Source organism: Orycteropus afer, unplaced genomic scaffold (genome assembly GCF_000298275.1).
Source record: "Orycteropus afer afer isolate SDZICR_OR568_19922 unplaced genomic scaffold, OryAfe1.0 scaffold00032, whole genome shotgun sequence".
NCBI lineage: Eukaryota > Metazoa > Chordata > Mammalia > Tubulidentata > Orycteropodidae > Orycteropus > Orycteropus afer.
The window spans coordinates 4374059-4398018 of NW_006921619.1; the positions used below are offsets into that span (position 1 = coordinate 4374059).

Below are 23960 nucleotides of genomic sequence, written 5' to 3' on the forward strand. Positions count from 1 at the left end.
TTGGACAATTTTCTCAGTGGTTTCATTTTTCTCTTCCTGTTCTGGAATTCCAGTGACACGTACATTATTCCTTTTCATGGTATCTCACATGAACCTTAGGCTTTCTTCATTTTGTTTTGATCTTTTTTCTCATTGATCCCTTTCCAAAGAAGTATTCAGGTGTTTGCCTCCAATCTCACTAATTCTGTCTTCCATTCCATCAATTCTACTCCTTTGCCCTTTCAATGTGTTATCTATTTCTGACAATTTAGTATTAATTTTCTGGATTTCTATCTGTAGATTTTGAATCATTTTTAATTTTTCATTTATTTTGTCATTTTGTTCTTGTATTTTCTTCCATAATTCTTCTAGGGTTTTGTCTGTGTTTCCCTTGGTCTGTCTCTCAATCCTTTGAATATACCTAAATATAATTCTTTTGAATTCCTTATCAGGGAGTTCTAATGCTGCATCTTCCTCAGGGATGTGTTTTGGGTCTGTATCCTGGACCCTTGTTTGTCCTGCTTTATCTTGCTTCTTTGTGTGGTCTATGATGCTCTGTTGTCTCCGAGGCATTGTGACGTTTTTGTGTTTCTATTTAGTTGGTGATTATATGTTGGAGTGACTTGCCCAAAATTTTCGTTTCTTTGTTTTGTTTGTATGTTACCTATACAGGCAGGGTACTGTGCTGTGCTTCTCTATTCACTTGTTCACAGCACTTATACACACACCACCTGTCTCCTTTCCTTTGTCAGCCTCTCATATGTCCTTGCCAACCCTGGCAAACAGAACCTGTTCTTAGGTCCCTGGAATCCGAATGAGAATGCTATCACTTTAAAATCCAAAATGGTTGCCACTTGTAAACATTCAAATTGGCTATGCCCTTGGTCACTTTAAATATCCAAGATGACTACTGCTTGTAAACATTCAAAATGGCTGCACCCTCAGTCACTTTAAATATCCAAAATGGCCCCGCTTGTAAACATTCAAAATGCCTGCCACGTGTAAACAATCAAAATGGCTGTGCTCTCCGGACAGCAGAAAGTCCACAGCCCAGGTTGTCTCCCTCCTTGCTGTTTCCCTTCCTAGTCGTAGGCCACAAGAGCAGTTGTCCCTGCAGACCTTGGTGACCAGGACTGATCTTTAGGTCAGTTCTCAGGTCCCAACACCACTTGGAAATATTCAGGCTGTTGGTCTTAGAGTAGCTGACAGTCTGCAGCTCTGACCATCTCTGTGCTCACTGTTTTTGTTCAGGTTTTTCCACTAGTTGGTGCCTAATCCACTTCTGTATAGTTCCTTTCAAAGCTGAGGGTTCCAGGATTATCTTCTGTATCTCTGTCAATTGGTTTTTCTTTTCTTTGTTGAAGAGGGTCTGTGTCACTTATCTGCCTATTCGTCCATCTTCCTATATAGATGATTCTTAAAAGAACACAATGTGCAAGGCAGACAGAAAATATTTTGTTATAAATCTGTATCTATATTTTCTTATTTCCTTTGTGATTTCATCTTTGATCCGTGGGCTGTGTTCCTGTAAGTTGTTTAATTTCTAGATATCTGAGGCTTTTAGAGATGTTTTATTTTCATTGATTTCTAATTTAATTTCATTTTGTTCAGAAAACATACTCTTGTTTTAAAGCATGTTGTCTGTCTTGGTGAAAATTTTCATGTGCTTTAAAAATAATGGGTTTTCTGCAGTTTGTAGTATGTTGTTGTTGTTGTTATGTGCCGTCAAGTCAGACCTGACACATAGCGACCCCTCCTTGGGTTTCCGAGGCGGTATCACTACAGAAGTAGATTGCCCAACCTTCCTTCCAAGGAGTGGCTGGTGGGTATGATCCGCCAGCTTTCCAGTTAGCACTGAAGTGCCTTAGGCACTATGCTACCCGGGCTCCCAGTTTGTAAGTATAGTGTGCTGTAAATGTCAGTTATAACATTATAAAGTGGTTAATGGTATCATTCATATCTTCCATGTTCTTAATGATTTTTTTTTGTTGTTGTTCCACATATTACTAAGTGAGTTTTGTTAAAATCTCCAATTTTAATTGTGGATTTGTCTGTTTCACCCTTTAGTTCTATAAATTTTTTCCTTCCTTTATTTTGAGCACCGTTATTAGACGTATAGTGCATATATTTTGTATGTTATAATTTCTGGTACATTACTGCCTTTCATTATTTTGAAATATTATTCTTTGTCCCTTGTAGTTCTCCATAGTTTGGAAGGTTGCATGGTATATTTTTTTCCTGATCTTATACTGTCAGTCTATTTGCATTTTTGTTTTTTGTAGACAATGTATCATTGCTTCTTGCTTTTTTTTTTCTTTTTTAACCCTCTTTAGCCATTTCTGCCATTATTTGAATGTTTAGAGCAGTTATATTTAATGTAATTATTGATCTAATTAACTTTGTGTCCTAGTATTTGTCTTTTTTGTTGGTGCTCCACCTTTTTCTCCCTTCTTGCCTTTTTTTTTGCTACTCAAAATTTCTTAGTATCCCATTTTAATTCCTATTTTAGCTTTTAGCTCTTTGTCTTGGCATTATTTTTTAGTGTTTACTCCAGGGATTACAGTTTGCATTCTAAATTCCTATCAGTCCCCTTAGAGCTTAGAGTTGATACTGAATTATTTCCATTGAAATATAGGAACTTGCCATGTTACATTTCCGTTATCCTCCCAAACATTATTATTAGTAGTATTGTCACATATATTATATCTGTATAACATATATACCATCAATACAATATTAATAATATTTGCTTGAACAGTCATTCATCTTTTAAAGATTTTAAGAGAAAAAGGAAAATGTAGTATTTTATGTTTATTCACATGTCTACCTTTTTTGATACCTTCATTCTTTCTTATAGACCCACGTTATATCACTTTGATTTTACCCAGTGTACATTTTCCAGTAGATTGTAAGATCCTCATGGCCAAGGGTGTTGTTTTATTTATTGCTCTTTCTCCAGCATTTACTCTACTACTTGACACATAGTTGGAGCTTTCAAAAACTAAGCTAAAAAATGTAATTTAATAGTTTAAATAAAATATCACTGAATGAACGGATAGACAGTCTCAAAAAAGAAATGTAAACTATTTCAAAAATTGAAATTCTGGAGTCAAAGAATATAAATATTGAGATTTTAAAAAGTACCATAATTGCCAATAAATAGTAAAAAAAAGAAAAAAGGAGAGTAGAACAGAAGTCCTGAGATTCTAGAAAACAGATTATTGGTTTCTGTAGTATTAAGTGTTATGTGAAATTTGTCTAAGGATTTAGTAAATCTGATTTTACTTTTGTTATTATTACATATGTATAGTATATATTTTATTTAAATATTAATTTATTGATCTCTCCCCCCCTTCCTTTTTTTATTTTTATTTTTTAGTATACTGTGTGGAATTTTGTTCCAAAAAATTTATTTGAACAATTCAGAAGAGTGGCAAACTTTTATTTTCTTATTATATTTTTGGTTCAGGTAAGCTTTATCATTCAATAGAATGTTAATTATTTGTTAATAGGTTCTCTAAAAATGTCTTAGAACAGGGAAAAATTATTTCTCAAAATGGGTTAATTAAAAAAAGAGGTGTTCCATAATGGTCAGTGGTAGGAATGCCTAGATTTCTCTACTCAGGATTTCTTAGCAAATTTAATATGCTAAGATGTATTATGACTGTTCTGAAGGAGAATATAGTATGCATTGTGTTCTAAAACATTTAGTAATAGGACTGTTTATTCTTCAGAGCTTCATCTGGGATTATTGTTTCATTGAATACAGTGATCTGTCCCACATCCTGATTTCTAAGAAAATAGCCTATTACTTTTAAGGTTAACTGTATCTTGTTCCATCACTGATGTGCTGCAGTGCTGAAAACCATAAACTAAGCTAAGAACATAATGTATTTATCTATTCTTCCTCAGAATATAATTATTTTGGCTTTTAATGTGTAGTAAGACTGTTTTTGAAATATTTCTGCCTTTGGTTTTTTAATAATGTTAATTAATCTCCAGGAGTATAAATGTTTTATTCAGGAGACTCTTTTCTTATGTAAATATGTATTCATTATAGTTATTTTGATAGTTTCTTAATTTTCAAATTGTGCTTTTTTTGTTTTTTGGTTTTTTTTGGTGGCTGGGTGGAACCAGGGATATTTGTAGCATTGACTATACAGTAAACTCAATGGCTTTTGTACAGTATATAGAATTTGTCTTATAACTTTTATATTGAAATATCAGGAGAACAGCCTTTGGAACCTGAGTACAAGTCAAGATTTAAAAATTGGAGTTGTCATTTTCTTTTAAAGATGCTGTTCTCTGGTAGCACTGTGGCAGTATCTGGACAGCCTCTGTCAGTGTGCCATTGAATTGTTGTAAATCTCTGAATTTCTCTCTCAAAAGTACCTGAGATTTTAAAAGAAAAAAAAAACAAACTTATTTTAAAGCTCTATGAAGCATTTACTTTTTTAGAAAAAAATTGTTTTCCTTTATGAACAGAGAAGGCACTTGTGATTTTCTGTGACTAGAACATCAGCCTGATTTTCTCAGAGAAGTGAGGAATTTATACTAACCTTACCCACGTAATCTACATAACATGAGTGCATTTGTGAAATTACGACCTAAGACCAGGAATTCAGCATCTCTGTGGAAATTGAATTGGCCTGTACTAATATTCGGAGCTCTGGTAGCGTAGTGCCTAAGGCACTTGACTGCTAACCAGAAGGCTGGAGGTTCAAACCCACTAGCCACTCCTCGGAAGGAAGATGGGGCAATCTACTTTCGTAGAGATAGTGCCTCGGAAACCCAAGGGGGCATCGCTATGAGTTGGGTCCAACTTGACAGCACATAACCACAACAACAACATACTGACATTAACAAATCATTAGAAGAATATTTTACCTAGCCAAACATAATTACTGGAAATATTCTTCACTTCTCCAGCAGTTTGCTGAAAACTCAGTTATATGATTTAGTTAATAATTGCAACCTCATTTTCCTAGCTGTATCCTTCTGGCTCTGCTAGATGTAATACAGGCACTTACAGAAAAAAACCCTTTCCCTAATTCTACTCCTAATTCTCTCTCTCCTTAATGTTGAGTTTATTCTGAGTCTCAGGGTGAAAATTGCTAGCAGTCTTTTTGGCATTTATCTACATGTGTAAAGAAATGTGAAATAGGATTTGAGCAGCTGTAGCTGCATTCCTTGGCATATACTGAGAAAAGACCTCAAGTATCCTATCTGTTAAGAAAGCAGAGTGACTGAGTCTATTCTAGTAATATATTTAGGCATCCAGTAGATTTAGCTATTCCACCAATGACATATAATAGTCAACAAAGTGAAGTTGTGAACTAAACTATATCTGTGGCATTATACCTCTCTCCTGGTATATTTACTGTGGGTCATGTTATACATTTTGTGTGTTCTTGAAAGTCCAAGTATTTATGAGATTTTAGATATTAATAATAATGTCATATATCCAGTATAAAAATACAATATTCTGTATTCTTTCTTTCATATAGCTTATGATCGATACACCTACCAGTCCAATTACCAGTGGACTTCCACTATTTTTTGTGATAACAGTAACTGCCATAAAGCAGGTATGAAATGCTTTCTATTGCTGGCTTCGCTGTGTCATTCAGAAGTTGCTAAATATTTCTTTACTTTAAAGTAACCTTTTTTGTTCTGAAAACAATTTCCATAAGAAAGCAGCAAACCTATCAAATATGACATATGGTAAAATGAAACTGAGTTGGCCACTTAATATTTCAGGTACTTGTGATCCATGTAATCATTATCATTGTTACAATGTGCCCTTGATAAACCTAGGAAGCATCCAGAAGCAAGCATTGTATACATATAAACCAATTTAGATATGAAATAGGTGATCTGCTTTCATCATCTTGCCAGAGTTTGGCAATATTTAAAGGAAATACAGTTCTAAAAGGATATGCTTTAGGAAGTGGAACATGTAAAATTCTGCAATAAAATTATATAGTGTTTTCCTGCTTTTTACAGCTGTCTGTGGTGAAGTAGATTTTCATGTAAAGTACCCAGAGGGAAAGAGCTTCAACAAAGTCTGAATTGGCATTGAAAATTTAGATACAAACCAGATTATTGTTTAATACACCAAGTAAGAGATAAAGACATTTCTAGAAATGTCCTGTCTAGATAGCTACCACTTCTCAAGAAATCTTACATAACGTTATGCAAAAATGATCTCATTTACCTAAGAAAGAATTCATTGAATTTTGTCATGTAAATTTGATAATTTTATAAGATAAAGTTTAAATTGACATAGAAATAAAATTGACAAACTTTACAATTCTGGAATAGGTATATTCTTTGTTAGTTACATAAGAAGGATAAGTGGGGCCTATAGATAACAATTATTTATTTATTTAGTATGTCTGAGGATATCATGCTACAACTCTAAGTTATTATTTCCCTTTCTTCACTCTTCTATTGGAGACTAGAATTTGTGTGTTTAAGTCAATAAGCATGCATATCACTCCACACAATTATGTATTACTTGGTTTTACAGATGTTACTTATTTCATCAAAGTAACACACATTCCCCTTTACCTGTTTTCTTATCTGCCATTCCCTGTTAGTTGACAGCATCCACTCAAGTGGCTTAAAGTACCATCTGTATATTGATGCAAGGAGCTCTGATAGCGTAGTGCCTAAGGCACTTGACGGCTAACCAGAAGCCTGGTGGTTCAAACCCACCAGCCACTCCTCAGAAGGAAGGTTGGGCAAACTATTTCCATAGTGATACCACCTTGGAAACCCAAGGCAGGGTCGCTATGAGTTGTGTCCAACTCAACCACACATAACAACAACAACAATATATTAATGCATCTCAGATTTATATATCTATTCTGAAACTATTCCCTGAACTCAGATACACATATAGAACTATTTGTGAAACATTTCCACTTGGATATTACATTGGAATCTCAAACAGAACTCTTGATTTTTTTTCCTCTAAATTCCCCAGTTTATTAAAAGGCACTATCATCCACCCAGTTGCTTAAGCCACTAACCTTGGCATCATCTTTGACTCTTATTTCCTCCTGCCTTTAAGCTCTATTATATCAGTCCAAGGTACCATTATCTCTTGCTTAGACAACTGTGATATTCTCCTAACAAATCTCTCACTTTATAGTTTTTACATAGCAGACAAACTGATATTTTAAGAACATAAATCAAATTATACTCCTTTCCCACTTACAGCTCTTTGAGGCTTCCCATTACACTTTGATTAAAACTCATGTTTTCAAGAACCTACAAAAACAGTCTAATCTAGTCCCTGGCTTTTCCTTCTATAGTGAAACCTGTGGAGCTGGAACTCCATGAGACTGCCTTGTTTTTTCAGATCTTACAAGTTTTCTGCCTTTGACAGGTGCAGTCTTACCACTTTCTTATAACTCTCTATTGGGGGAAAGTACTAAAGTTTTTGTTTTCTGAAACATTTCTGCCTTATACAGGTTCTGGCTTTCACAGATTTTACTGTATATCACTTCCTACCGGTAATTTTTCCTTTCGCTCACTGTGCTCTAGGCACAGTGCTCTTCTTGTCTTTAAAAACAGTAAATATGCTCTTCTCTCAAGGCCTCAACATTTGCTGTACTCCCTTCCTGGAAAGTTCTTCCCCAGATAATTGCACAGCTCAATCCCTCATTTTATTCAGGTCACTTAAACTTAGACTTTTCCTGCCTACCATGTCATGCTCTCCTTTCTTGCTCTGTTCTTGTTCTTATCATTGGTCACTACATGCTGTTCTTTTGAAAAATTGTTTATTAGTTTATCTGTCTCTTTCATTTGAATGTTAAGCTCCATGTCAGAAATTTGGTTTTATTTTCCAGTCGATGTGACCAGAACAAGGCCTAGCAAATAGCAGGCTTTCATTAAGTATTTGTTTAATAGATAAGTAAATGAAAGAATGAATCTATTGGATATTTTTTCATGCAATATAAAATGTTGTAATAAATCTTACCCTTATCTTCCAACATATATTTGGTCAAATAAGGACTGGATTTAAGTGGAAAGTGATTTCATTAACCAAGTTGGAAAAAAAAAAATGCTGGTGAACTTGTATCTGCAAATTAGAGTTTAGTAAATAGTAATAATAATTGATAACTCATCTCCTTCCAAAATGGGTTAATAACACATCACATCTAAAGGGAAGAAGCAGAAAGATTACACCTCAAATCTTTGTTATTATGGTTATTGCAGTTGAGTATTAAATTTAATTGTGGGCTTCTCAGCAACTAAGGCAAAATGGAAAATATGAAAGGTCGTATAATTTTCAAAGAGAAAAATGATCTGTAAGGATTTTCATCCTTTCTCAGAAACACAGTTTCAGGACTTGGAATTTTCTCTTTTGAATCAACCATTCCTAAGTTTTATTTGTTTAATAAACACTCAGACTATTTTCATACCTTGCTCTTATTTTATGTATCCATTAATATAAATAAATAGAACAAACTTTGGAAAAACTGAGTGAAAATTGCCATCTTTCAACCTTCCCTTCTCCTCTTTTAGTTTGCCTTTGTCCTGCACTTTTATCCAAATAGGAAAGGTCTGTTATCAGTTATGTACTCTTTGATATGAATGAGATTCTCAGGTTTTTTGTTTTGTTTTGTTTTTCTTTCCCCTTGTCCCAGCCATCTTTTGTATATTAGGTCTTTCTGGTTGTGTAATGCAGGATTTAGTATCCTGCCAAATAAGATTGTCTTTGCCACTTAAGAACTTAGAATCTATAATGTAGATAAAGTAACACTAAATACCAGGAAAAAAGTTTAAGTTAATAAAGTAGTAGTGAGAACCAGTGAGCTCTAGATGTTCAGGGGAAAAAAAAAAAAACTCGCTGCCATCAAGTCGTTTCTGACTCATAGAAAACCCCATTGGGTTTCGAGGCTATAAATCTTTATAGAAATAGATCATCCCATCTTCCTTCCACAGAGTGCCTGGTGGTTTGAACTGCTGACTGACTGGTTAGCAGTTAAGTGCCTTATCCACTACACCACCCAGAGCTCCTTGTAGATGTTTAGAGAAGGGATGAAACACTTCATCTAGATGATCAAGGAAGGCTTCATAGAAGAAATATTATTAGAGCTGAGTCTTGGACTATGGCAAAATGATAATATATGGTGAGATAGAAACAATATGGGGCAAAATTCCAAATGCAAGAAAAGGCAAGACTTGTTTTGGGGAATGACAAGGCTGACTAATGTTTGATTAATGTCTAGGAAAGTAAAGTAAGAGTTAATAGTGGAAGTGTGAATTGGTATTAAATTGAAGAGGCTGGAAGAGTCTTTGCTGAGTAAGCATTGGATTTTGAGAAGAATAGTAAATTAAACAATGTTTTAGGAAGCTTAATCTCTCAGTAATGTGCAGGATAAATTAGAATTTGTGAACTTGTGTAAAACAAAGCTAGTATTTTTATTATTGCCCTGCCACTTATGTCATCTGACTATTTAAAGGAAGTGTGCTTTTTTGACAGTTTCAGAAAAGGTATTTTGATGCTAAATTTCTCTAAAATTGACATGCCTCCACTTAAATGAGACCAATATGATTTAAGAATCTTAAGATGCTTTCCAAAGAGTTTTCCCTTGAAAAAAAGACCTTTCAAAATATTTAATATTTGCTTACGTTTTATTGTGTTTTAATATTTTTAAAGTATAGATGCATATATCTTTAAAAAATGGAAATAGTACAAAAGAGCATACAGTGAAAGTCTGTCCTATACTTCTAACCCTCAGTTTTCTAGTTTACCTCCCTTGAGGGAGTTACTATTTGTACAGTAGTCTAGCTAGCTGTACAGAGTGTTCACATAGACAAACATTTCTTCACAAATAGAATAGCATAAAACGTAATCCATTCTGTACCATACCATATCACTTAATATCATTCCTTGGATATCTTTTCATTACCTGTACTTGAGCTAAATCTCCAAGGCCTTGAATTTTCTTTAAAGTAACACAAGAAGTCATTTGCACTAAAAAATAATTTCACCCCTTAATATTTAACATGAAATGTCTGTTTTTTTTCCCTTTTTAATGATGATCCATATAGCCTAGTTTTATTATATTATTATTATTTTAATTATGATTTGGGTAAAAGTTTACAGAGCAAATTAATTTTCTATGAAACAGTTCATACAAATTTTGTTCATGACATTGATTGTGATCCCCTCAGTGCAATAGCTCTCTTCCCACTTCCTCCCTGTGGTTGGTTATCTTTTCCTTGTGTCGTCCTTTGCTATGTACTCCTGCCCTCTAAGCTGTATCCCTGTGCAAAAACTGCCCTTCTGATCTCCCATTCTAAGGACTATACCTTCCTGGTGTAAGTGTTCACCTTATATGCCTATCATTTGGCTGGAAGCCATGGGAGGGAATTCATTTCCAGGCCCGAAGGGTAACTAGAGACCATAGTCTCTGGAGTTTTACCAGGCTCCATCAGACCAGTAAGCCTGGTATTTTTTATGATTTGGAGTTTTGTTCCACATTGTTCTCCCATATCCAGAATCTCCTACACTGATCCCTTTCTGAGTGGTTGACAGTGGTAGCTAGGTACCATCTAGTTAAGTTTTGGATTTGTTTTAAGATATTTATGAGACATCAGAATGGAGATACAAAGAATGTTGTTGCATATTCAAGTCTGGAATCCAGAAGAGAGATATGGGCTGGAGATATAAATTTCAGAATTACCAGCATATTTATGCTATTTGAAGACACAGGGATAGAAAAAAACACCTAGTGAGAGAATGGAGGGTGTGTAAAAGGGTCTATAGAGGTGACATAAAAGGAGCTTCCCATAAAGAAATTGAGAAGGAGTAACTAGAGAGAGGCACCCTTCGGCATTGCAAATGGTTAACAAACTTGGCTGCTAACCTAAAGTTTGGAGGTTTAAGCCCAACCAAAAGTGCCTCAGAAGAAAAGCCTGGTGATCTTTTTGAAACTCAGCCATTGAAACCCTATGGAGCACAGTTCTACTTTGACACATAGGATTACTGTGATCAGAATTGACTCAATGGCAACTGGAAACTGGAAGTAAAAAGGTATGATGAAAACCAGGAACGTGTGTCATGAAAACGAAGAGAAGAAAGTGTTTCCAGTAGAAACAAATGTCCCATACCTATGAGTATATGTATCAAAATAGCCTAATATAATTCTATATAATGAAATGTGGTGAGTTTTTTTGGGTTTTTGTTTATTTGTTTCTTACTTGATAAAAATAGGTTGAAATGATACTGTAAAAGTTGTTTTTCTTTTTTTTTTTTTTCCTTTGGATATTTACAGGGATATGAAGATTGGTTGAGACATAATTCAGATAATGAAGTAAATGGAGCTCCAGTTTATGTTGTTCGAAGTGGTGGCCTTGTAAAAACTAGATCAAAAAACATTCGGGTATGCATTTGGTAAATAATTGAAATCAGTTATATTTTACCATCATAGCACATAATTCTAATCTGATTATATTTTAGTTAAAAAGCCTACTTTCCTACATTATTTATATAGAACCCAATGAAAATTGCCTTTTAAAATTTGTATATTCACTTTTCCCAAAATTCTTCATAGGTAGGTGATATTGTACGAATAGCCAAAGATGAAATTTTCCCTGCAGATTTGGTGCTTCTGTCTTCAGATCGACTTGATGGTTCATGTCATGTTACCACTGCTAGTTTGGATGGAGAAACTAACCTGAAGGTTTGTTCATGTATATACTTGAGGGTTGCTCTTGGTGAACAAAACATCTTTGGATTATAGCAATATTTTCCTTTGGTTAAGATAATAAAGTTGAGCCTGACAAAGGAGAAAAAAAAATTTAATTATTTTATATTTTTGGTACTTTTTAGATGAGGGACAGGTTTCAATTTTCTCCATTTTTGGAGTGTAACCAATGATGAAAATTCACATACTTTCCTATTAAAAATAATTTAAAAATAATAAAATGTTCATAGTAAACTTAGACTAGTAGTAGTGACTGTACACACAAATTTAATTTCCTTATATGTAAATGTCCTCTGTAGTCTGGTTAAAAAAACAAAAAGCTTCCTTTGTTTCTTATTTATTTTACATCCTTCTGTCCTCTCTTCTGCTGTCTAGTGGAGTGTTCTCAAGTACAGTGTACTGTGATTTCATCTGTTTTTTAAAAAAACTTATGTCTGAAATAGATGATATGTGAAAGGTCCCTTTTCCATCCTGAGATTGTGCAATTTAATTTATTTTTTTTCCACCCCCAGACACATGTAGCAGTTCCAGAAACAGCAGTATTACAGACCGTTGCCAATTTGGACACTCTCATAGCTGTGATAGAGTGTCAGCAGCCAGAAGCCGACTTATACAGGTGTGGTGTGATATTCAGCATACTCACTTCATACTCAAATTTTAAGTCCTATTTTCAGATCTCATTTCAAAAACCATAAACCTGTATTGACATCTTTAGCTAATTAAAGACAATTACAGAGGAGGAGGAGGTTGCAATTAAAAAAAAATAAACTAAAGGCAAAATTCTGAGCAAAAGATACTAACACAGAAACAGTGCTTCTATTCGCTAGTACCTTTCCATTACCATCTACTTTGTCATGAACTAGCATTCTCGCTTTATAACTGTAACAGTAGTTACAGTACAAGTCAGATCATTTCTTTAGGAAAAAAATTATCTGGTAGTTTTTCTTCTGTTTTGTAAGCTCCATGAAGTCAGGGACTTCGTCTTTATGTTCATTACTGTGTTACATTAGCATATACTACTTTTAAAACTAGGTTCCTTAAATTTATATAGTAATTCTTTTTAGTTTGTTAGATTTTTTAAGATTTTATTTTTGAAAGGAGAGAAAGAAGCAGAGAAAATAAATCCTTTTAACTTCATAGTGTGCTATATAGAATGTAAATCAGCTTTCAGTGATTCTGCCAATTATTGTGGGCTATGGACTAGAGACAACTGGTGACAGAATAATAGTTACAACTATATTGTCAAAGCCACTCTCAGCTTTTTGCCATATACCTTTCTCTGTTCCTTGAAAGGAGTCTCCGGGTGGTACAAACATTTAACAGGCTTGCTGCTAACCAGAAGTTTGGAGATTCGAGCCCAGAGTTGCTTCAGAAAAAAAGGCCTGCTGATCTATTTTCGAAATACCACGCATTAAAAACCTTATGGACCACAGTTCTTCTCTGACATAATGGGATCACCATGAGTCAGTATCCACTCAATTGGATTTTTTTCCAACTGGCTCATTTAAAAGTTTCAAAATCCTATCATTGGTCATTGTTTTTTATTTTTTCCCCTGAATATCTTACATGTTTTGAATCCAGATCTTTATAATGAAGTTTTCTCTATGCAGTGTTATAAAACTCTTGCATTTTCATTGAAGTCAGATGCACAAAGGGTTTTCCAATTAACTGTAAAAAATTTGGAGTCATATGCTTTAAGAGCATTTAGACCACAAGATACATGTAACTGTGAAGAATGAGTACATTAAGATGTCTGTGCTGCTATTATTTCCTGGTCTCAGACAGTGGGGAATTAAAAAATTGTTCAAAACAAGAAAATGAAACACCATTACACATCAGAGTAATGTGAAATTGAATATAACTAATTTTTTGGTGTAGGTAGTTTTTCAATACCTTGGAAAAAATGGGGAGAATATAAAAAATAAAAGTTTTTAATAGGAAATAGTTTACTCTTAGAAATACAGTATTCTTCTTTATTTTCTCTTTTCCTTTGCTTTTCTTGAAGTATATGTTTTGTTTTAAACATAAATGTAATGTAACTGTTACAGAAGACTTTCATGATAGAAAAATAGCACATAATATACCACTATTTAAAATTTTTTTATTGCATTTATTATCCATTCATTCAATAAATATTTGTTGAGCACCTGTGTGTTCATTATGATATGAGATAAATAAGATGAGTAAGTATAGTTTCTGTCTTTGAGAATTTCAAAGCTGTAAAGATAATATATATAAAATTATATTGTTACACTTTACTATATGTTATATATTAAAAAAAATAAGTAAAATATTGATAGTATTTTAAATGTACAAGTAGGAGAATATTTATGTAGTATTTGGTACCAGTATAAGGTAAAATATATAGATATTAAAAATGTTTTCAAAGAACTCAATGATACATAAACAAGCTTGAAATACAATGTTAAATAAAATAAGGTGCAAAGTTACAGTTTTGCAGTGATCCTAATTATGCCAAAAAATGTGTATGTATATGTATTACAAGGGAGCACTGGTGGTGTAGTGTCTAAGGCATTTGACTGCTAACCAGTAGGCTGGCGGTTCAAACCCACCAGCCACTCCATGGAATGAAGGTTGGGCAATTTACTTCTGTAATGATACCTCCTTGGAAACCCAAGGAGAGGTCACTGTGAATCAGATCTGACTTGATGGCAGTGAGTTTGGTTTTAGTATATGTATTACAGAAGTATTGTTAGGTAGCAAGATGGGAAATTAAAAGGATAGTTACATAAAGAATGACAAACTGGAAGTGAATGTGCATTAAATGTTAGGTGTATTTTTTGGTGATAGAATTTCACTGACTTTAATTTTATTTTCTCACATTTCTTTAAAGAACATGGATTACTTTTGTGATAAAAATAATATTTCCTATCTTATTGTACAGTATTCTTAATGATCATTTTTTATGGCTATACCAAAGCTAAAGCCTCCAAGAATGAAAGATCTATTGGCCTGAAAACAGGAGGCATAATAGGGACATTTAGAACAGAATGCTTAGTATTTCTTTGCCCAGTTAAGTAGTTTACATGAGACTCTGTTTATAATGTGCTTCAACTCAGAATATATTTCTTCCTAGAGTAGAAAGTAATTGTATATTGAATTGACACTATTCGATGGAGCTGTTTTGGTGGTGGAACTGGTTATGAAAATCCATTATCATAATGGGCCACTCACTCTAGATTTTAGGCAACCAAAAGTTAAATACGACTTTTGAGTTAAAAAGCCTTGTAATTCACTGATGGGTTTTTGCTTACTACTCTGTACTCATTACATAGTAGGTGTTCAGTGAATATTTGTTAATGAGTAAGTGTGTGAGTGGTAAACTGAAAGATCTGGTTCCATTGATCTACAGGTCACAGCAGATTTTATTTCGTAAACTTAATGAAATAGATAGCCATTTATTGCTGGGTAAATAATGCTGAAGACAATTTGTGTACCAGTTATAAATTCTCATGATAACACTAAAAATAATAGTACTAATATGCAACATTTGCACTGCCCTTTTAAAACCCGTTTCAGTCCCTACTTCATTCATAGTTGGAATAATAGAAATGGCAAGAGTGTCAAAGTTTTTAAAGCTAAAAGACTGAAGAGTCAGATCCGACTCATAGTGACCCCTCCTTGGGTTTCCAAGGCAGTATCACCATGGAAGTAGTTTGCCCAATCTTCCTTCTGAGGAGTGGATGGTGGGTTTGAACCGCTAGCCTTCTGGTTAGCAGTCAAATGCCTTAAACACTGCACCACCAGAGTTCCTAACATAACTATTGGACTACTCATACAAAAGTTGGATTTTGTTTCATGTCTAAGAATAGTATCAACATTGTGTCTAAAATTTTTCACCCATTGATGTCATAAGTGATACAATATTATATCATACAGTTTTATAATATGGTGAATTTCTTGATAGATTCATGGGACGGATGATAATAACTCATCAAATGGAAGAAATTGTAAGGTAAGACCAAATCTATTATTTTTAAATGAAAACTATTTGGGGAGGGAATAAAATTAAATGAAAGATTATACCTAAGTAACATATCATGGCAAAGGTTAATTTTTTAATTTAGTATTTCATCTTGTATTTTGTACCAGAAGCAAGTAAGAATGAAACAAAGCCCATGAAAATAATGTCAAAATAATTCAATGGGATTACTTGTGAAATTTTATATAGTTTTCTAACAATAGTAGGTAGTAATGTTAGAATAAAACATAATTTTTATTCACATCTTTATGTGTTTAAGGAAGCTCTAGAATATAAAAATTTTTAATATAATGTGTAACAAATGTAAAAGATAGGGTCTTTACTATAGAATCATTCAGCATAAATTATTTAGTGACTATTCTGGAACCTATTCCTCTTTTGATTTTTTGTTTGGGTTTTTTTGTTTATTTATTTATTTTCCCTCAATATTCAGGGTTAATTTCTGGCTCCTAAATAAAAGATTTTACATCATATCAAAGAGTTGCTGATGTGTGAGATTACACTGTTACTCATGACCACAAAGCCTTCTTTAAAATCAGTCTTGAATTTCTAGTCAAATTGGCTTTCTGCTTTTCTGGAGACATGTTCAGTGTAGACTGGTTGCATGGAATAATATGTATTAACACAAAGAGTTGGGTTGTTATTTAAATGAAATCCTCAAGACAAGCCACCAAAAATGTTGTATATCACCACTGATTCACATTTTTAATGCACATTAACATAGGTACATGCTCAATAAACTCTATAACAAAGTCTTTGTATGTAGGACCCTGCTGAATAACTATGACTACGTTTTATTTTGATTTCTGTTGTAAAATAGTAGAAAATACATGGATACGTAGTCTGAATTACATTAAGACACTTTGGTTTTTAAGGGTAAAGATCAATTTTGTTACCTCAGCACTTGGAGTGGTTAAAAAATTGAGCCTGTTCTTTGCTGGAACAACCTGAGTAAACTGATGAATTATCTTTTAATCTGAAGCTTTCTATCATCTGTATATATCAATTTCATACACCAGTGTGAGCTCAAAGTATTTCTGGTCCTTGTTGAAACAACACCATGTAAAACAGAAGTGTTGTATGGCTCCTGAATAGTTCATTTGCCACATTGGTTTTGGAATATCCACAGAGTATGCTCTAAATATGACTGTCAGTATAACCACACTTGTTAACCATATCCCAAACACCTGACCATACTTGGTTCATTGCATTTTTTTAATAGTGTTTGGGTTTTCAGACATCTTCATAATTGGCTCCAATTCTGTTTGTTTTGGCTGTATATGCATGTATCATGAGAAATATCAACAAAATAAAAGACTTTTTGTTTTTAATCCATCGCAGACTTTTACCATTTCTTTCTTTTTTTAATCACTAAGAAGATACAATTTTCTTTCTAGTTATTCCTTCTCGTTTTATATCTCCTTTATGGAGAGAAACTCAAACAGCAAGAAGACCAGTGCTCCAAGAAGTATGCAATGCAAGTAGTCACGTTGTCCTGTGCAAGCTTGCCTAAACAAAGCACTAACTCACTCTCTACATTATCTTTGTAATCCAGCTTAATTTTAATTGTGCAGAATTCGTGTATTCATGCACAAATCATGACTACATTTTATGTTCACATCACATCATAATTCTCTTTTTCCTTCCAAAGCTATTTATTAATTTTGCTCAAAATTTTAAAAAAATTGAATCTTCTGCTAAAACATTTTAAATCATTGCTTCATCTTTGATTTCTTGTATTTTACATTTTAAAAATCTGAAACTAGTGTCTTTGTGAGTTTGTTTACAGGCATAATCTTATTTCTGAGCCACTAATCTTAAAGTGACCAAAATGCTAACACAGATATTTGTTGTCACGGAACTAACATCATAATTGGCCTAGGCAGCTTCATAGTAGCTGGAATTTTGGTTTTATATGAAAGCAGTGTTGTAACTATAGCTTAAGTGCCCTCTACTAAGATACTACTGCAGAATTGGATGGAATGTTTGGTATATTTAGTGCTTTTTGATTTTGTTTCTAGACCCCTGGGGCCAGAGAGTCTCTTGCTTCGTGGAGCCAGATTAAAAAACACAAAAGAAATTTTTGGTTTGTACATACTTAAAAGTTTAAGATTCACATTGATGTTTATTTTAAAATGCACAACATTTGTGGCCTTTTGATTGAATAGTTTATTACTTTATCAAATATTGCCTGTGATAATTTTCTTGCAAAGATTAAATGTTACTGCAGCTGTATGTTGTAATCTTTGTTGACTCCCATTTTTGAGTAATAGACTATAACCTGTATTACATCATATTATGTTTTTATATTATCTTTGTGGTTTTTTGTGAAGCTTCGTTTTAAGAAGATAATGCTGGCACCTGCAGTAATGGTGCATAGGAACCAATTTAATCTGGTATCATGGTGTAGAAAACCACATCTGTAATTCCATTGTGATTATTCTTAGATTGGATTGATAAAATTACTGACTCATTCATTCTTCCATCCATTTAGTCAACAAATTCTTAATTGAGCTTTATGTACCAGAAGGATGAATAGTTAGTGCTCTTGCCTTGGAGATCTAAATTAATTCAGGATACACTGAGTCAACTCTAAGCAAATTATTATCTCTCCATTAGTTTTTCCCATTTCAGAAATGGCCTTTCATAGCCTGCCTGGCTTATGTTATTCACTGGCTGTTTATAGCTTTTGAGACCTTGTTCCTCAATTTCTTTTTTCCTATTACTTGTAATTTATCCATCTTTTGTTTTTCTGATAAAGAAATATCAAAAAAAAGAAAAATGGAAAATAAGTGTTTGGTGAGGATGTACTAGAACGCTTATACATTGTGATGGAATGTAAAATGGTACAGCCATTGTGGAAAGCAATTTGGCATGTCCTCAATGAGTTAAACAGAATTTACCACATGACCCTGCAATTCCACTTATAGGTATATACCCCCAAAGAATTGAAACTAGGTGTTCATATAAGAACTTCTGCAAGAATTCTCATAGTAACACTATTCAGAGTAGACAAAGGATGGAAGCAACCCAAATATCCATCAGTTGCTGAATGGATAAATAGGCAGTGTATCCATACAATGGGATATTAATTTGGCTATAAAAATGAAGGAAGTACTGATATATGCTGTAATGTGAATTTTGAAAACATTATGCTGAATAAAAGAAGCCAGACACAAAAGGCCACATATTATATGATTCCATTTATATGAAAGGTCCAGAATAGGTAAATCCATAGAAGGAGAAAACAGATTACTGGTTGCCATGAGCTAGAGAATGGAAGGAATATGGGAATGACTGCTTAATGGCTACAGGGTTTCCTTACTTGGTGATGAAAATGTTCTGGAATCAGATTGTGGTGATAGTTGCACACATCGTGAATGTACGAAATGCCACTAAATTGTACACTTCAGAATGGTTAAAATGATAAATTTGATTGTCTATATATTTTATTATGTATTTTAAACAGTAATACCTTCATTCCTGTTTATCTTAAAGCAAATTTTGCACACTATGATAAGAAAATGTATATTTGAATACCTTTAGATGGGTTGGTCTTCACTTATTTGTCTCAGCACCACCTCTCTTTATTGTATCATTCTGGCTGTTTTCCTACATTTCTGTAATTTCACTGCCCCTTTGTCATATAAGGGGAGCCTCTGGTAGTGTAGTGGGTAAGACATTTGGCTGTTAACCAGAAGATCTGCAGTTCACCACACCAGCACCTCTGCAGGAGGAAGATGAAGGTTATCTACTTCCATAGAGATTTACAGTCTTGGAAACCCAATGGGGTTTGCTATGAGTCAGAATCAACTCGATGGCAGTGGGTTTTGGGTTTTGTCATATAAGTTATAACCCCTGCCTTTAAGGAATAATTCCAGTGGTGAGAATTCCAGGACAGATTTTAAGAAGAGGGTATGATACGTCCTATGCTGCTTCTCAAAACCTTACTATGTAGGGATGGAAATGAACATTTTTAAGACTGGTGTTACCTAATTTCATTTCCTCCCCAGTTTCAGTCTCCTTATTATTATCATTATCATTCATCTCAGAGTCATTCACTTTGGCACCAATTTTAAAATAGCACATTCCTTGTTGTTACTTTAATTATCTTGACAGACTCCCAAGGTATCTCTCCAGCACTTACAGAGTGAAATCTGTTCTCCAGATTCTGGCATTCAGGGCCCTTCACACTCTGACCCCAGTCCATTGTTCCAACCTAACAGAAGTGCTTTTCCATTTCTGTCTTTGTTAAAACTGTTTGCTTCATCTGTAATGGCCTTCCTTGCTATCTTTATTTCTCCAAATCCTTTTCCTCAATTCCAACTCAAGTAATATCACTTTGATTCAGATGTTATAACTCAAGTATAGAACTTCAGTAAGCTCCCCAATACAGCAGTTGAATGACTTGAGGTTCCCCAAAATTGGACTTGAAAGCCTTTTAAAAACTCTGAGAAGACTTAAAGGGAAGCCAAATTGTGATAACTGTCTGACAGTACGTTTTCTTAGAAGTTTTCATGTTAATGAATATATTTCTGTCATCTGAAACATGCTACAGGATAATTTTAAAAGGCTGTTTTGTATTCCAGGTGTTGCTATATACACTGGAATGGAAACTAAGATGGCATTAAATTATAAGAGTAAGTCACAGAAACGATCTGCAGTAGAAAAGTAAGGAAACTATTTAAATTCATTTACATATAAATATAATTATGGATATTCATATATGTATAAAATGGTTTGTGTGTGTGTGTCAAGACAAGTAAATAAAAGATGATATTCTTGAGGATAGGGATAAATTCTTATATTTTTGTATAAAAAACCAAGTGTTCTTGAATCAGTTCAGACTCAGAGCAGGCCTCATGTGTGCCATAGTACAATTGTACTCCATAGCGTTTTCAGTGTTTGTGATCTTTGGGAACCAGATCACCAGGTCTTTCTTTCAAAGTGTCTCTGGGCATTTTTGAACTGCTAACCTTTCAGTTAGGAGCCAAATGCTTAGCTGTTTGTGCCACCCAAGAACTCCTGTATTTCTGTATGCATGTATCATTTTACATAGTGTTTGCCATATAGTACTAAATTATGATTTTAATAAATTATTTTCACATAAAAACCTGCACATAAATGTATATGTAGCTGCTTAATTCATAATTGCCAAAAAATTTGAAGCAACCTAGATGTCCTTCAATAGGAGAATGGGTAAACAAACTGCACTATGTCCATACAATGTAGTATTACTTAGCAATAAAAACAAATGAGCTACCAAGACATGAAAAGACACAGAGGAACCTTCAATATGTACTTTATGGTTCTAGCTATGTGACATTCTGGAAAAGATGAAACTATAGAGATAGTGAAAAGGTCAGTGGTCGTTAAGGAGCCCAGAGTTGGAAGGAAAGGGGATAAATAGGTGGAGAACTGAGTACTTACAGGGCAGTGAAACAATCCTGTTTAATACTGCACATGACATTATATACTTGTCAAAATCTAATGAATTGTTCACCACAAAAATAGTAAACCCTAATACAAGCTGTGGCTTTAGTTAATAATATATCAATATTGATTCATCAGTTATATAACGTATGTCACAGGAATGTAAGATGTTAGTATGAAAAATAATGTGCAGTGGAGAAAGGGTATATGGAAACTGTATTTTGCACATTTTTTTCCTTGTAATCCAAAAGCTGTTCTAAAAAATAAAGTCTATTAAAAAAAATAATAAATAAATGCTTTTGAGTAATGGTAGAATCTTGTGATTAGACTTAACTTCCTGCAGGTAACAATTATACTGTACAAAATATCTTTAAAAATAAACAATTACTTCATGGAAGTAGATTGCCCAATCATCCTTCCAAGGAGTGGCTGGTACATTTGAACTGCCAGCCTTCTGGTTAGCAGTCAGATACCTTAGGCACTACACTACCGCAGCTCTCATCAGAAAGCCTTAGCTTTACTGGATTGAGGTATCAGAGGATAGAGGTTAAAGCTAGAAGAAGAGCTGGGAAGTGGAAAAGAATGTAAAGGTTGGAGCCAAAAAAAGGAGTGAACCCCAAAGCCTATACATTCTAATTAACCATAAAACCTGCCCATATATTTGACTCAAACCCTTGGCTGACTGCTAACCTATTAATGTACAGAGGAGAGCCCAGTGGACTTGGCAAAAAAGGAGTAGCAAGAGCTGAAAGAACTGAACAGAAAGAGATCTTTGCTTCTGGCTTTTGTATTGTAGACAGAGTTTGGCATTTGAGCCCAATCTGGTTAACTACTTACTCAAATAATACCAGCATTCTTCCAAGGAACACAAAAGAATACAGTTTCTGTGGTGTATTATTTATAATACATAGTATTCAATCAAAAGTAAGCAGACGTGAAGAAAATGTAAGCCACACTCAAGAGAAAAAGCACTCAATACAAATTGTCTCTGAAAGATTTGGGTCTTGCAATTAGCATACAAACAATTTAAAGCAGAACCTAAAGGAAGTTATGAATGAATATATGGGAAATTTCAGCAAAAAAGGAGAAACTGAAAAAAAAAAGAAAAGAACCAAATAGAAATTCTAGAGTTGAAAAATCTAGGTGGGCTCAATATCAGATCGAGGAAATTGCCAATGTACATGAAGGAAGATCAATGGGAATTATTCAGTCTGAGGAACAGAGAAAAGATTGAAGAAAAATGGACAGAGCCTCAGAGCCATTTAGGAAAATATTAAACTGTCTAACATAAATGTAATCGAAGCCCTCCAAAAAGAGGAGAGAGGAAAAGAAGCTGTTACGGATTGAATTTTAGTACCCAAGGATATATGGTGAAGTCCTATCCCTGTACCTGTGAATATGACCCTGCTTGCAAAGAGGAGCTTTCTTTATGAGGTCATACTATTATAGTGTGGACCCTAAATCTAATTTCTCTCTCTCTCTCTCTCTCTTTTTTTTTTTTTTCAATTTGTATTGTGATTTGGGTGAAAGTTTACAGAGCAAATTCATTTTCCGTGCAGCAATTCATACACGTTTTGTTTCATGACATTGACTGCAATTTCCCACATTATAACAGCTCTCTTCCCACTTCTTCCTTGTAGTTACCTCTTCCTTATGTCCTTCTTTCCTATGTATTCCTGCCCCCTGAGCTATCTCCCTGTGCAACTATTGCCCTTTTGTTCTCCCATAATTGATTGTTATGAGAAGTTTATCTACCTGCTGTAAGTGTTTGCCCTATATTGCTTGTCAGGGAACCACAGGAGTGAGTTCAGCTCCAGACCTAAAGGGTAACTAGGGGCCATAGTCCCAGGAGCTAAATCTAATCACTTTTGAATGATAAAAATGAAAGACACAGAGACATACACAGGGGAAAGGCAGATACCACATGAGAACCCATCTATAAGCAAAAGGGAAAAAAAAAAAAGCCAAGGATTGCCAAGAGACACCACAAACTTGGAGAGAGGCCCATGGAAGGAATCCACACAGCTAAGAGACCCTGATTTGGACTCCTGTCCTCCAGAGCTGTAAAAAAAATAAATTGCTGTTCTTAAAACTGTTAGAGCCAGCACTAGGTAGCTAAGAGAAAGGGAAAAAGCAAGAAGAATGGGTAAAAAATTTGAGGAAAAACTTTAGCCCACAACACCAAGATCAGCAAACTCCAAGCAGAAAAATTAGAAAGAAAACCACAACTAAGCATATTGTGATCAAACTGGTAAAATCCAAAGGGAAGAATCTTGAAAGCAGCCAAAGGAAAAAAAAAAAACATCCCATACAAGTAGGTAACGCCAGGTAGTCCTCAACAAAGTATTCGAGTTACAGTGAAATGCACTTAGGACTGTCTTTTTTTTTTTTTTTTTCATCTTATCTTATTATTAGTAATATGGGAGCTCTGGTAGCATAGTGCCTAAATGCACTTGACTCCTAACCAGCCGGCTGGCAGTTCAAACCCACCAGCCACTCCTCGGAAAGAAGGTTGGGCAATGTACTTCCGTAACGATACTGCCTTGGAAACCCAAGGAGGGGTCGCTGTAAGTTGGGTCCCACACCACGGCACATAACAACAAAAGTAGTAATATATACTACATACAATGTTGTGTTGCATAATTTGCTAGTGTTAATCATTCTCAGATGTTCACTCATAGATGTTCAGTGTTATGATTTACCACTTAAAACACTGGGGCGTTTGATTACATCAGAACTAACTTAAGACAGAATTGTCGTATATTACCTGTATATGAGTCTATGGAACAACTTCTAAAAGTTCTGAAAGAAAAAAA

At 34.2% G+C, this 23960-nt stretch overlaps 1 protein-coding gene across 1 annotated transcript in view; it reads left to right on the forward strand.

Annotated features, from left to right (window-relative positions):
- ATP11B (ATPase phospholipid transporting 11B (putative)) overlaps window positions 1-23960 on the forward strand; it is a 124583-nt gene that overhangs the window by 11573 nt on the left and 89050 nt on the right. Inside the window, exons 3-10 of the mRNA XM_042780284.1 lie at window positions 3359-3448; window positions 5487-5567; window positions 11277-11384; window positions 11556-11684; window positions 12221-12324; window positions 15637-15684; window positions 17733-17797; window positions 20301-20382. Coding sequence (XP_042636218.1) covers window positions 3359-3448; window positions 5487-5567; window positions 11277-11384; window positions 11556-11684; window positions 12221-12324; window positions 15637-15684; window positions 17733-17797; window positions 20301-20382 — 707 coding nt within the window. The remainder of the gene's footprint in view (window positions 1-3358; window positions 3449-5486; window positions 5568-11276; window positions 11385-11555; window positions 11685-12220; window positions 12325-15636; window positions 15685-17732; window positions 17798-20300; window positions 20383-23960) is intronic.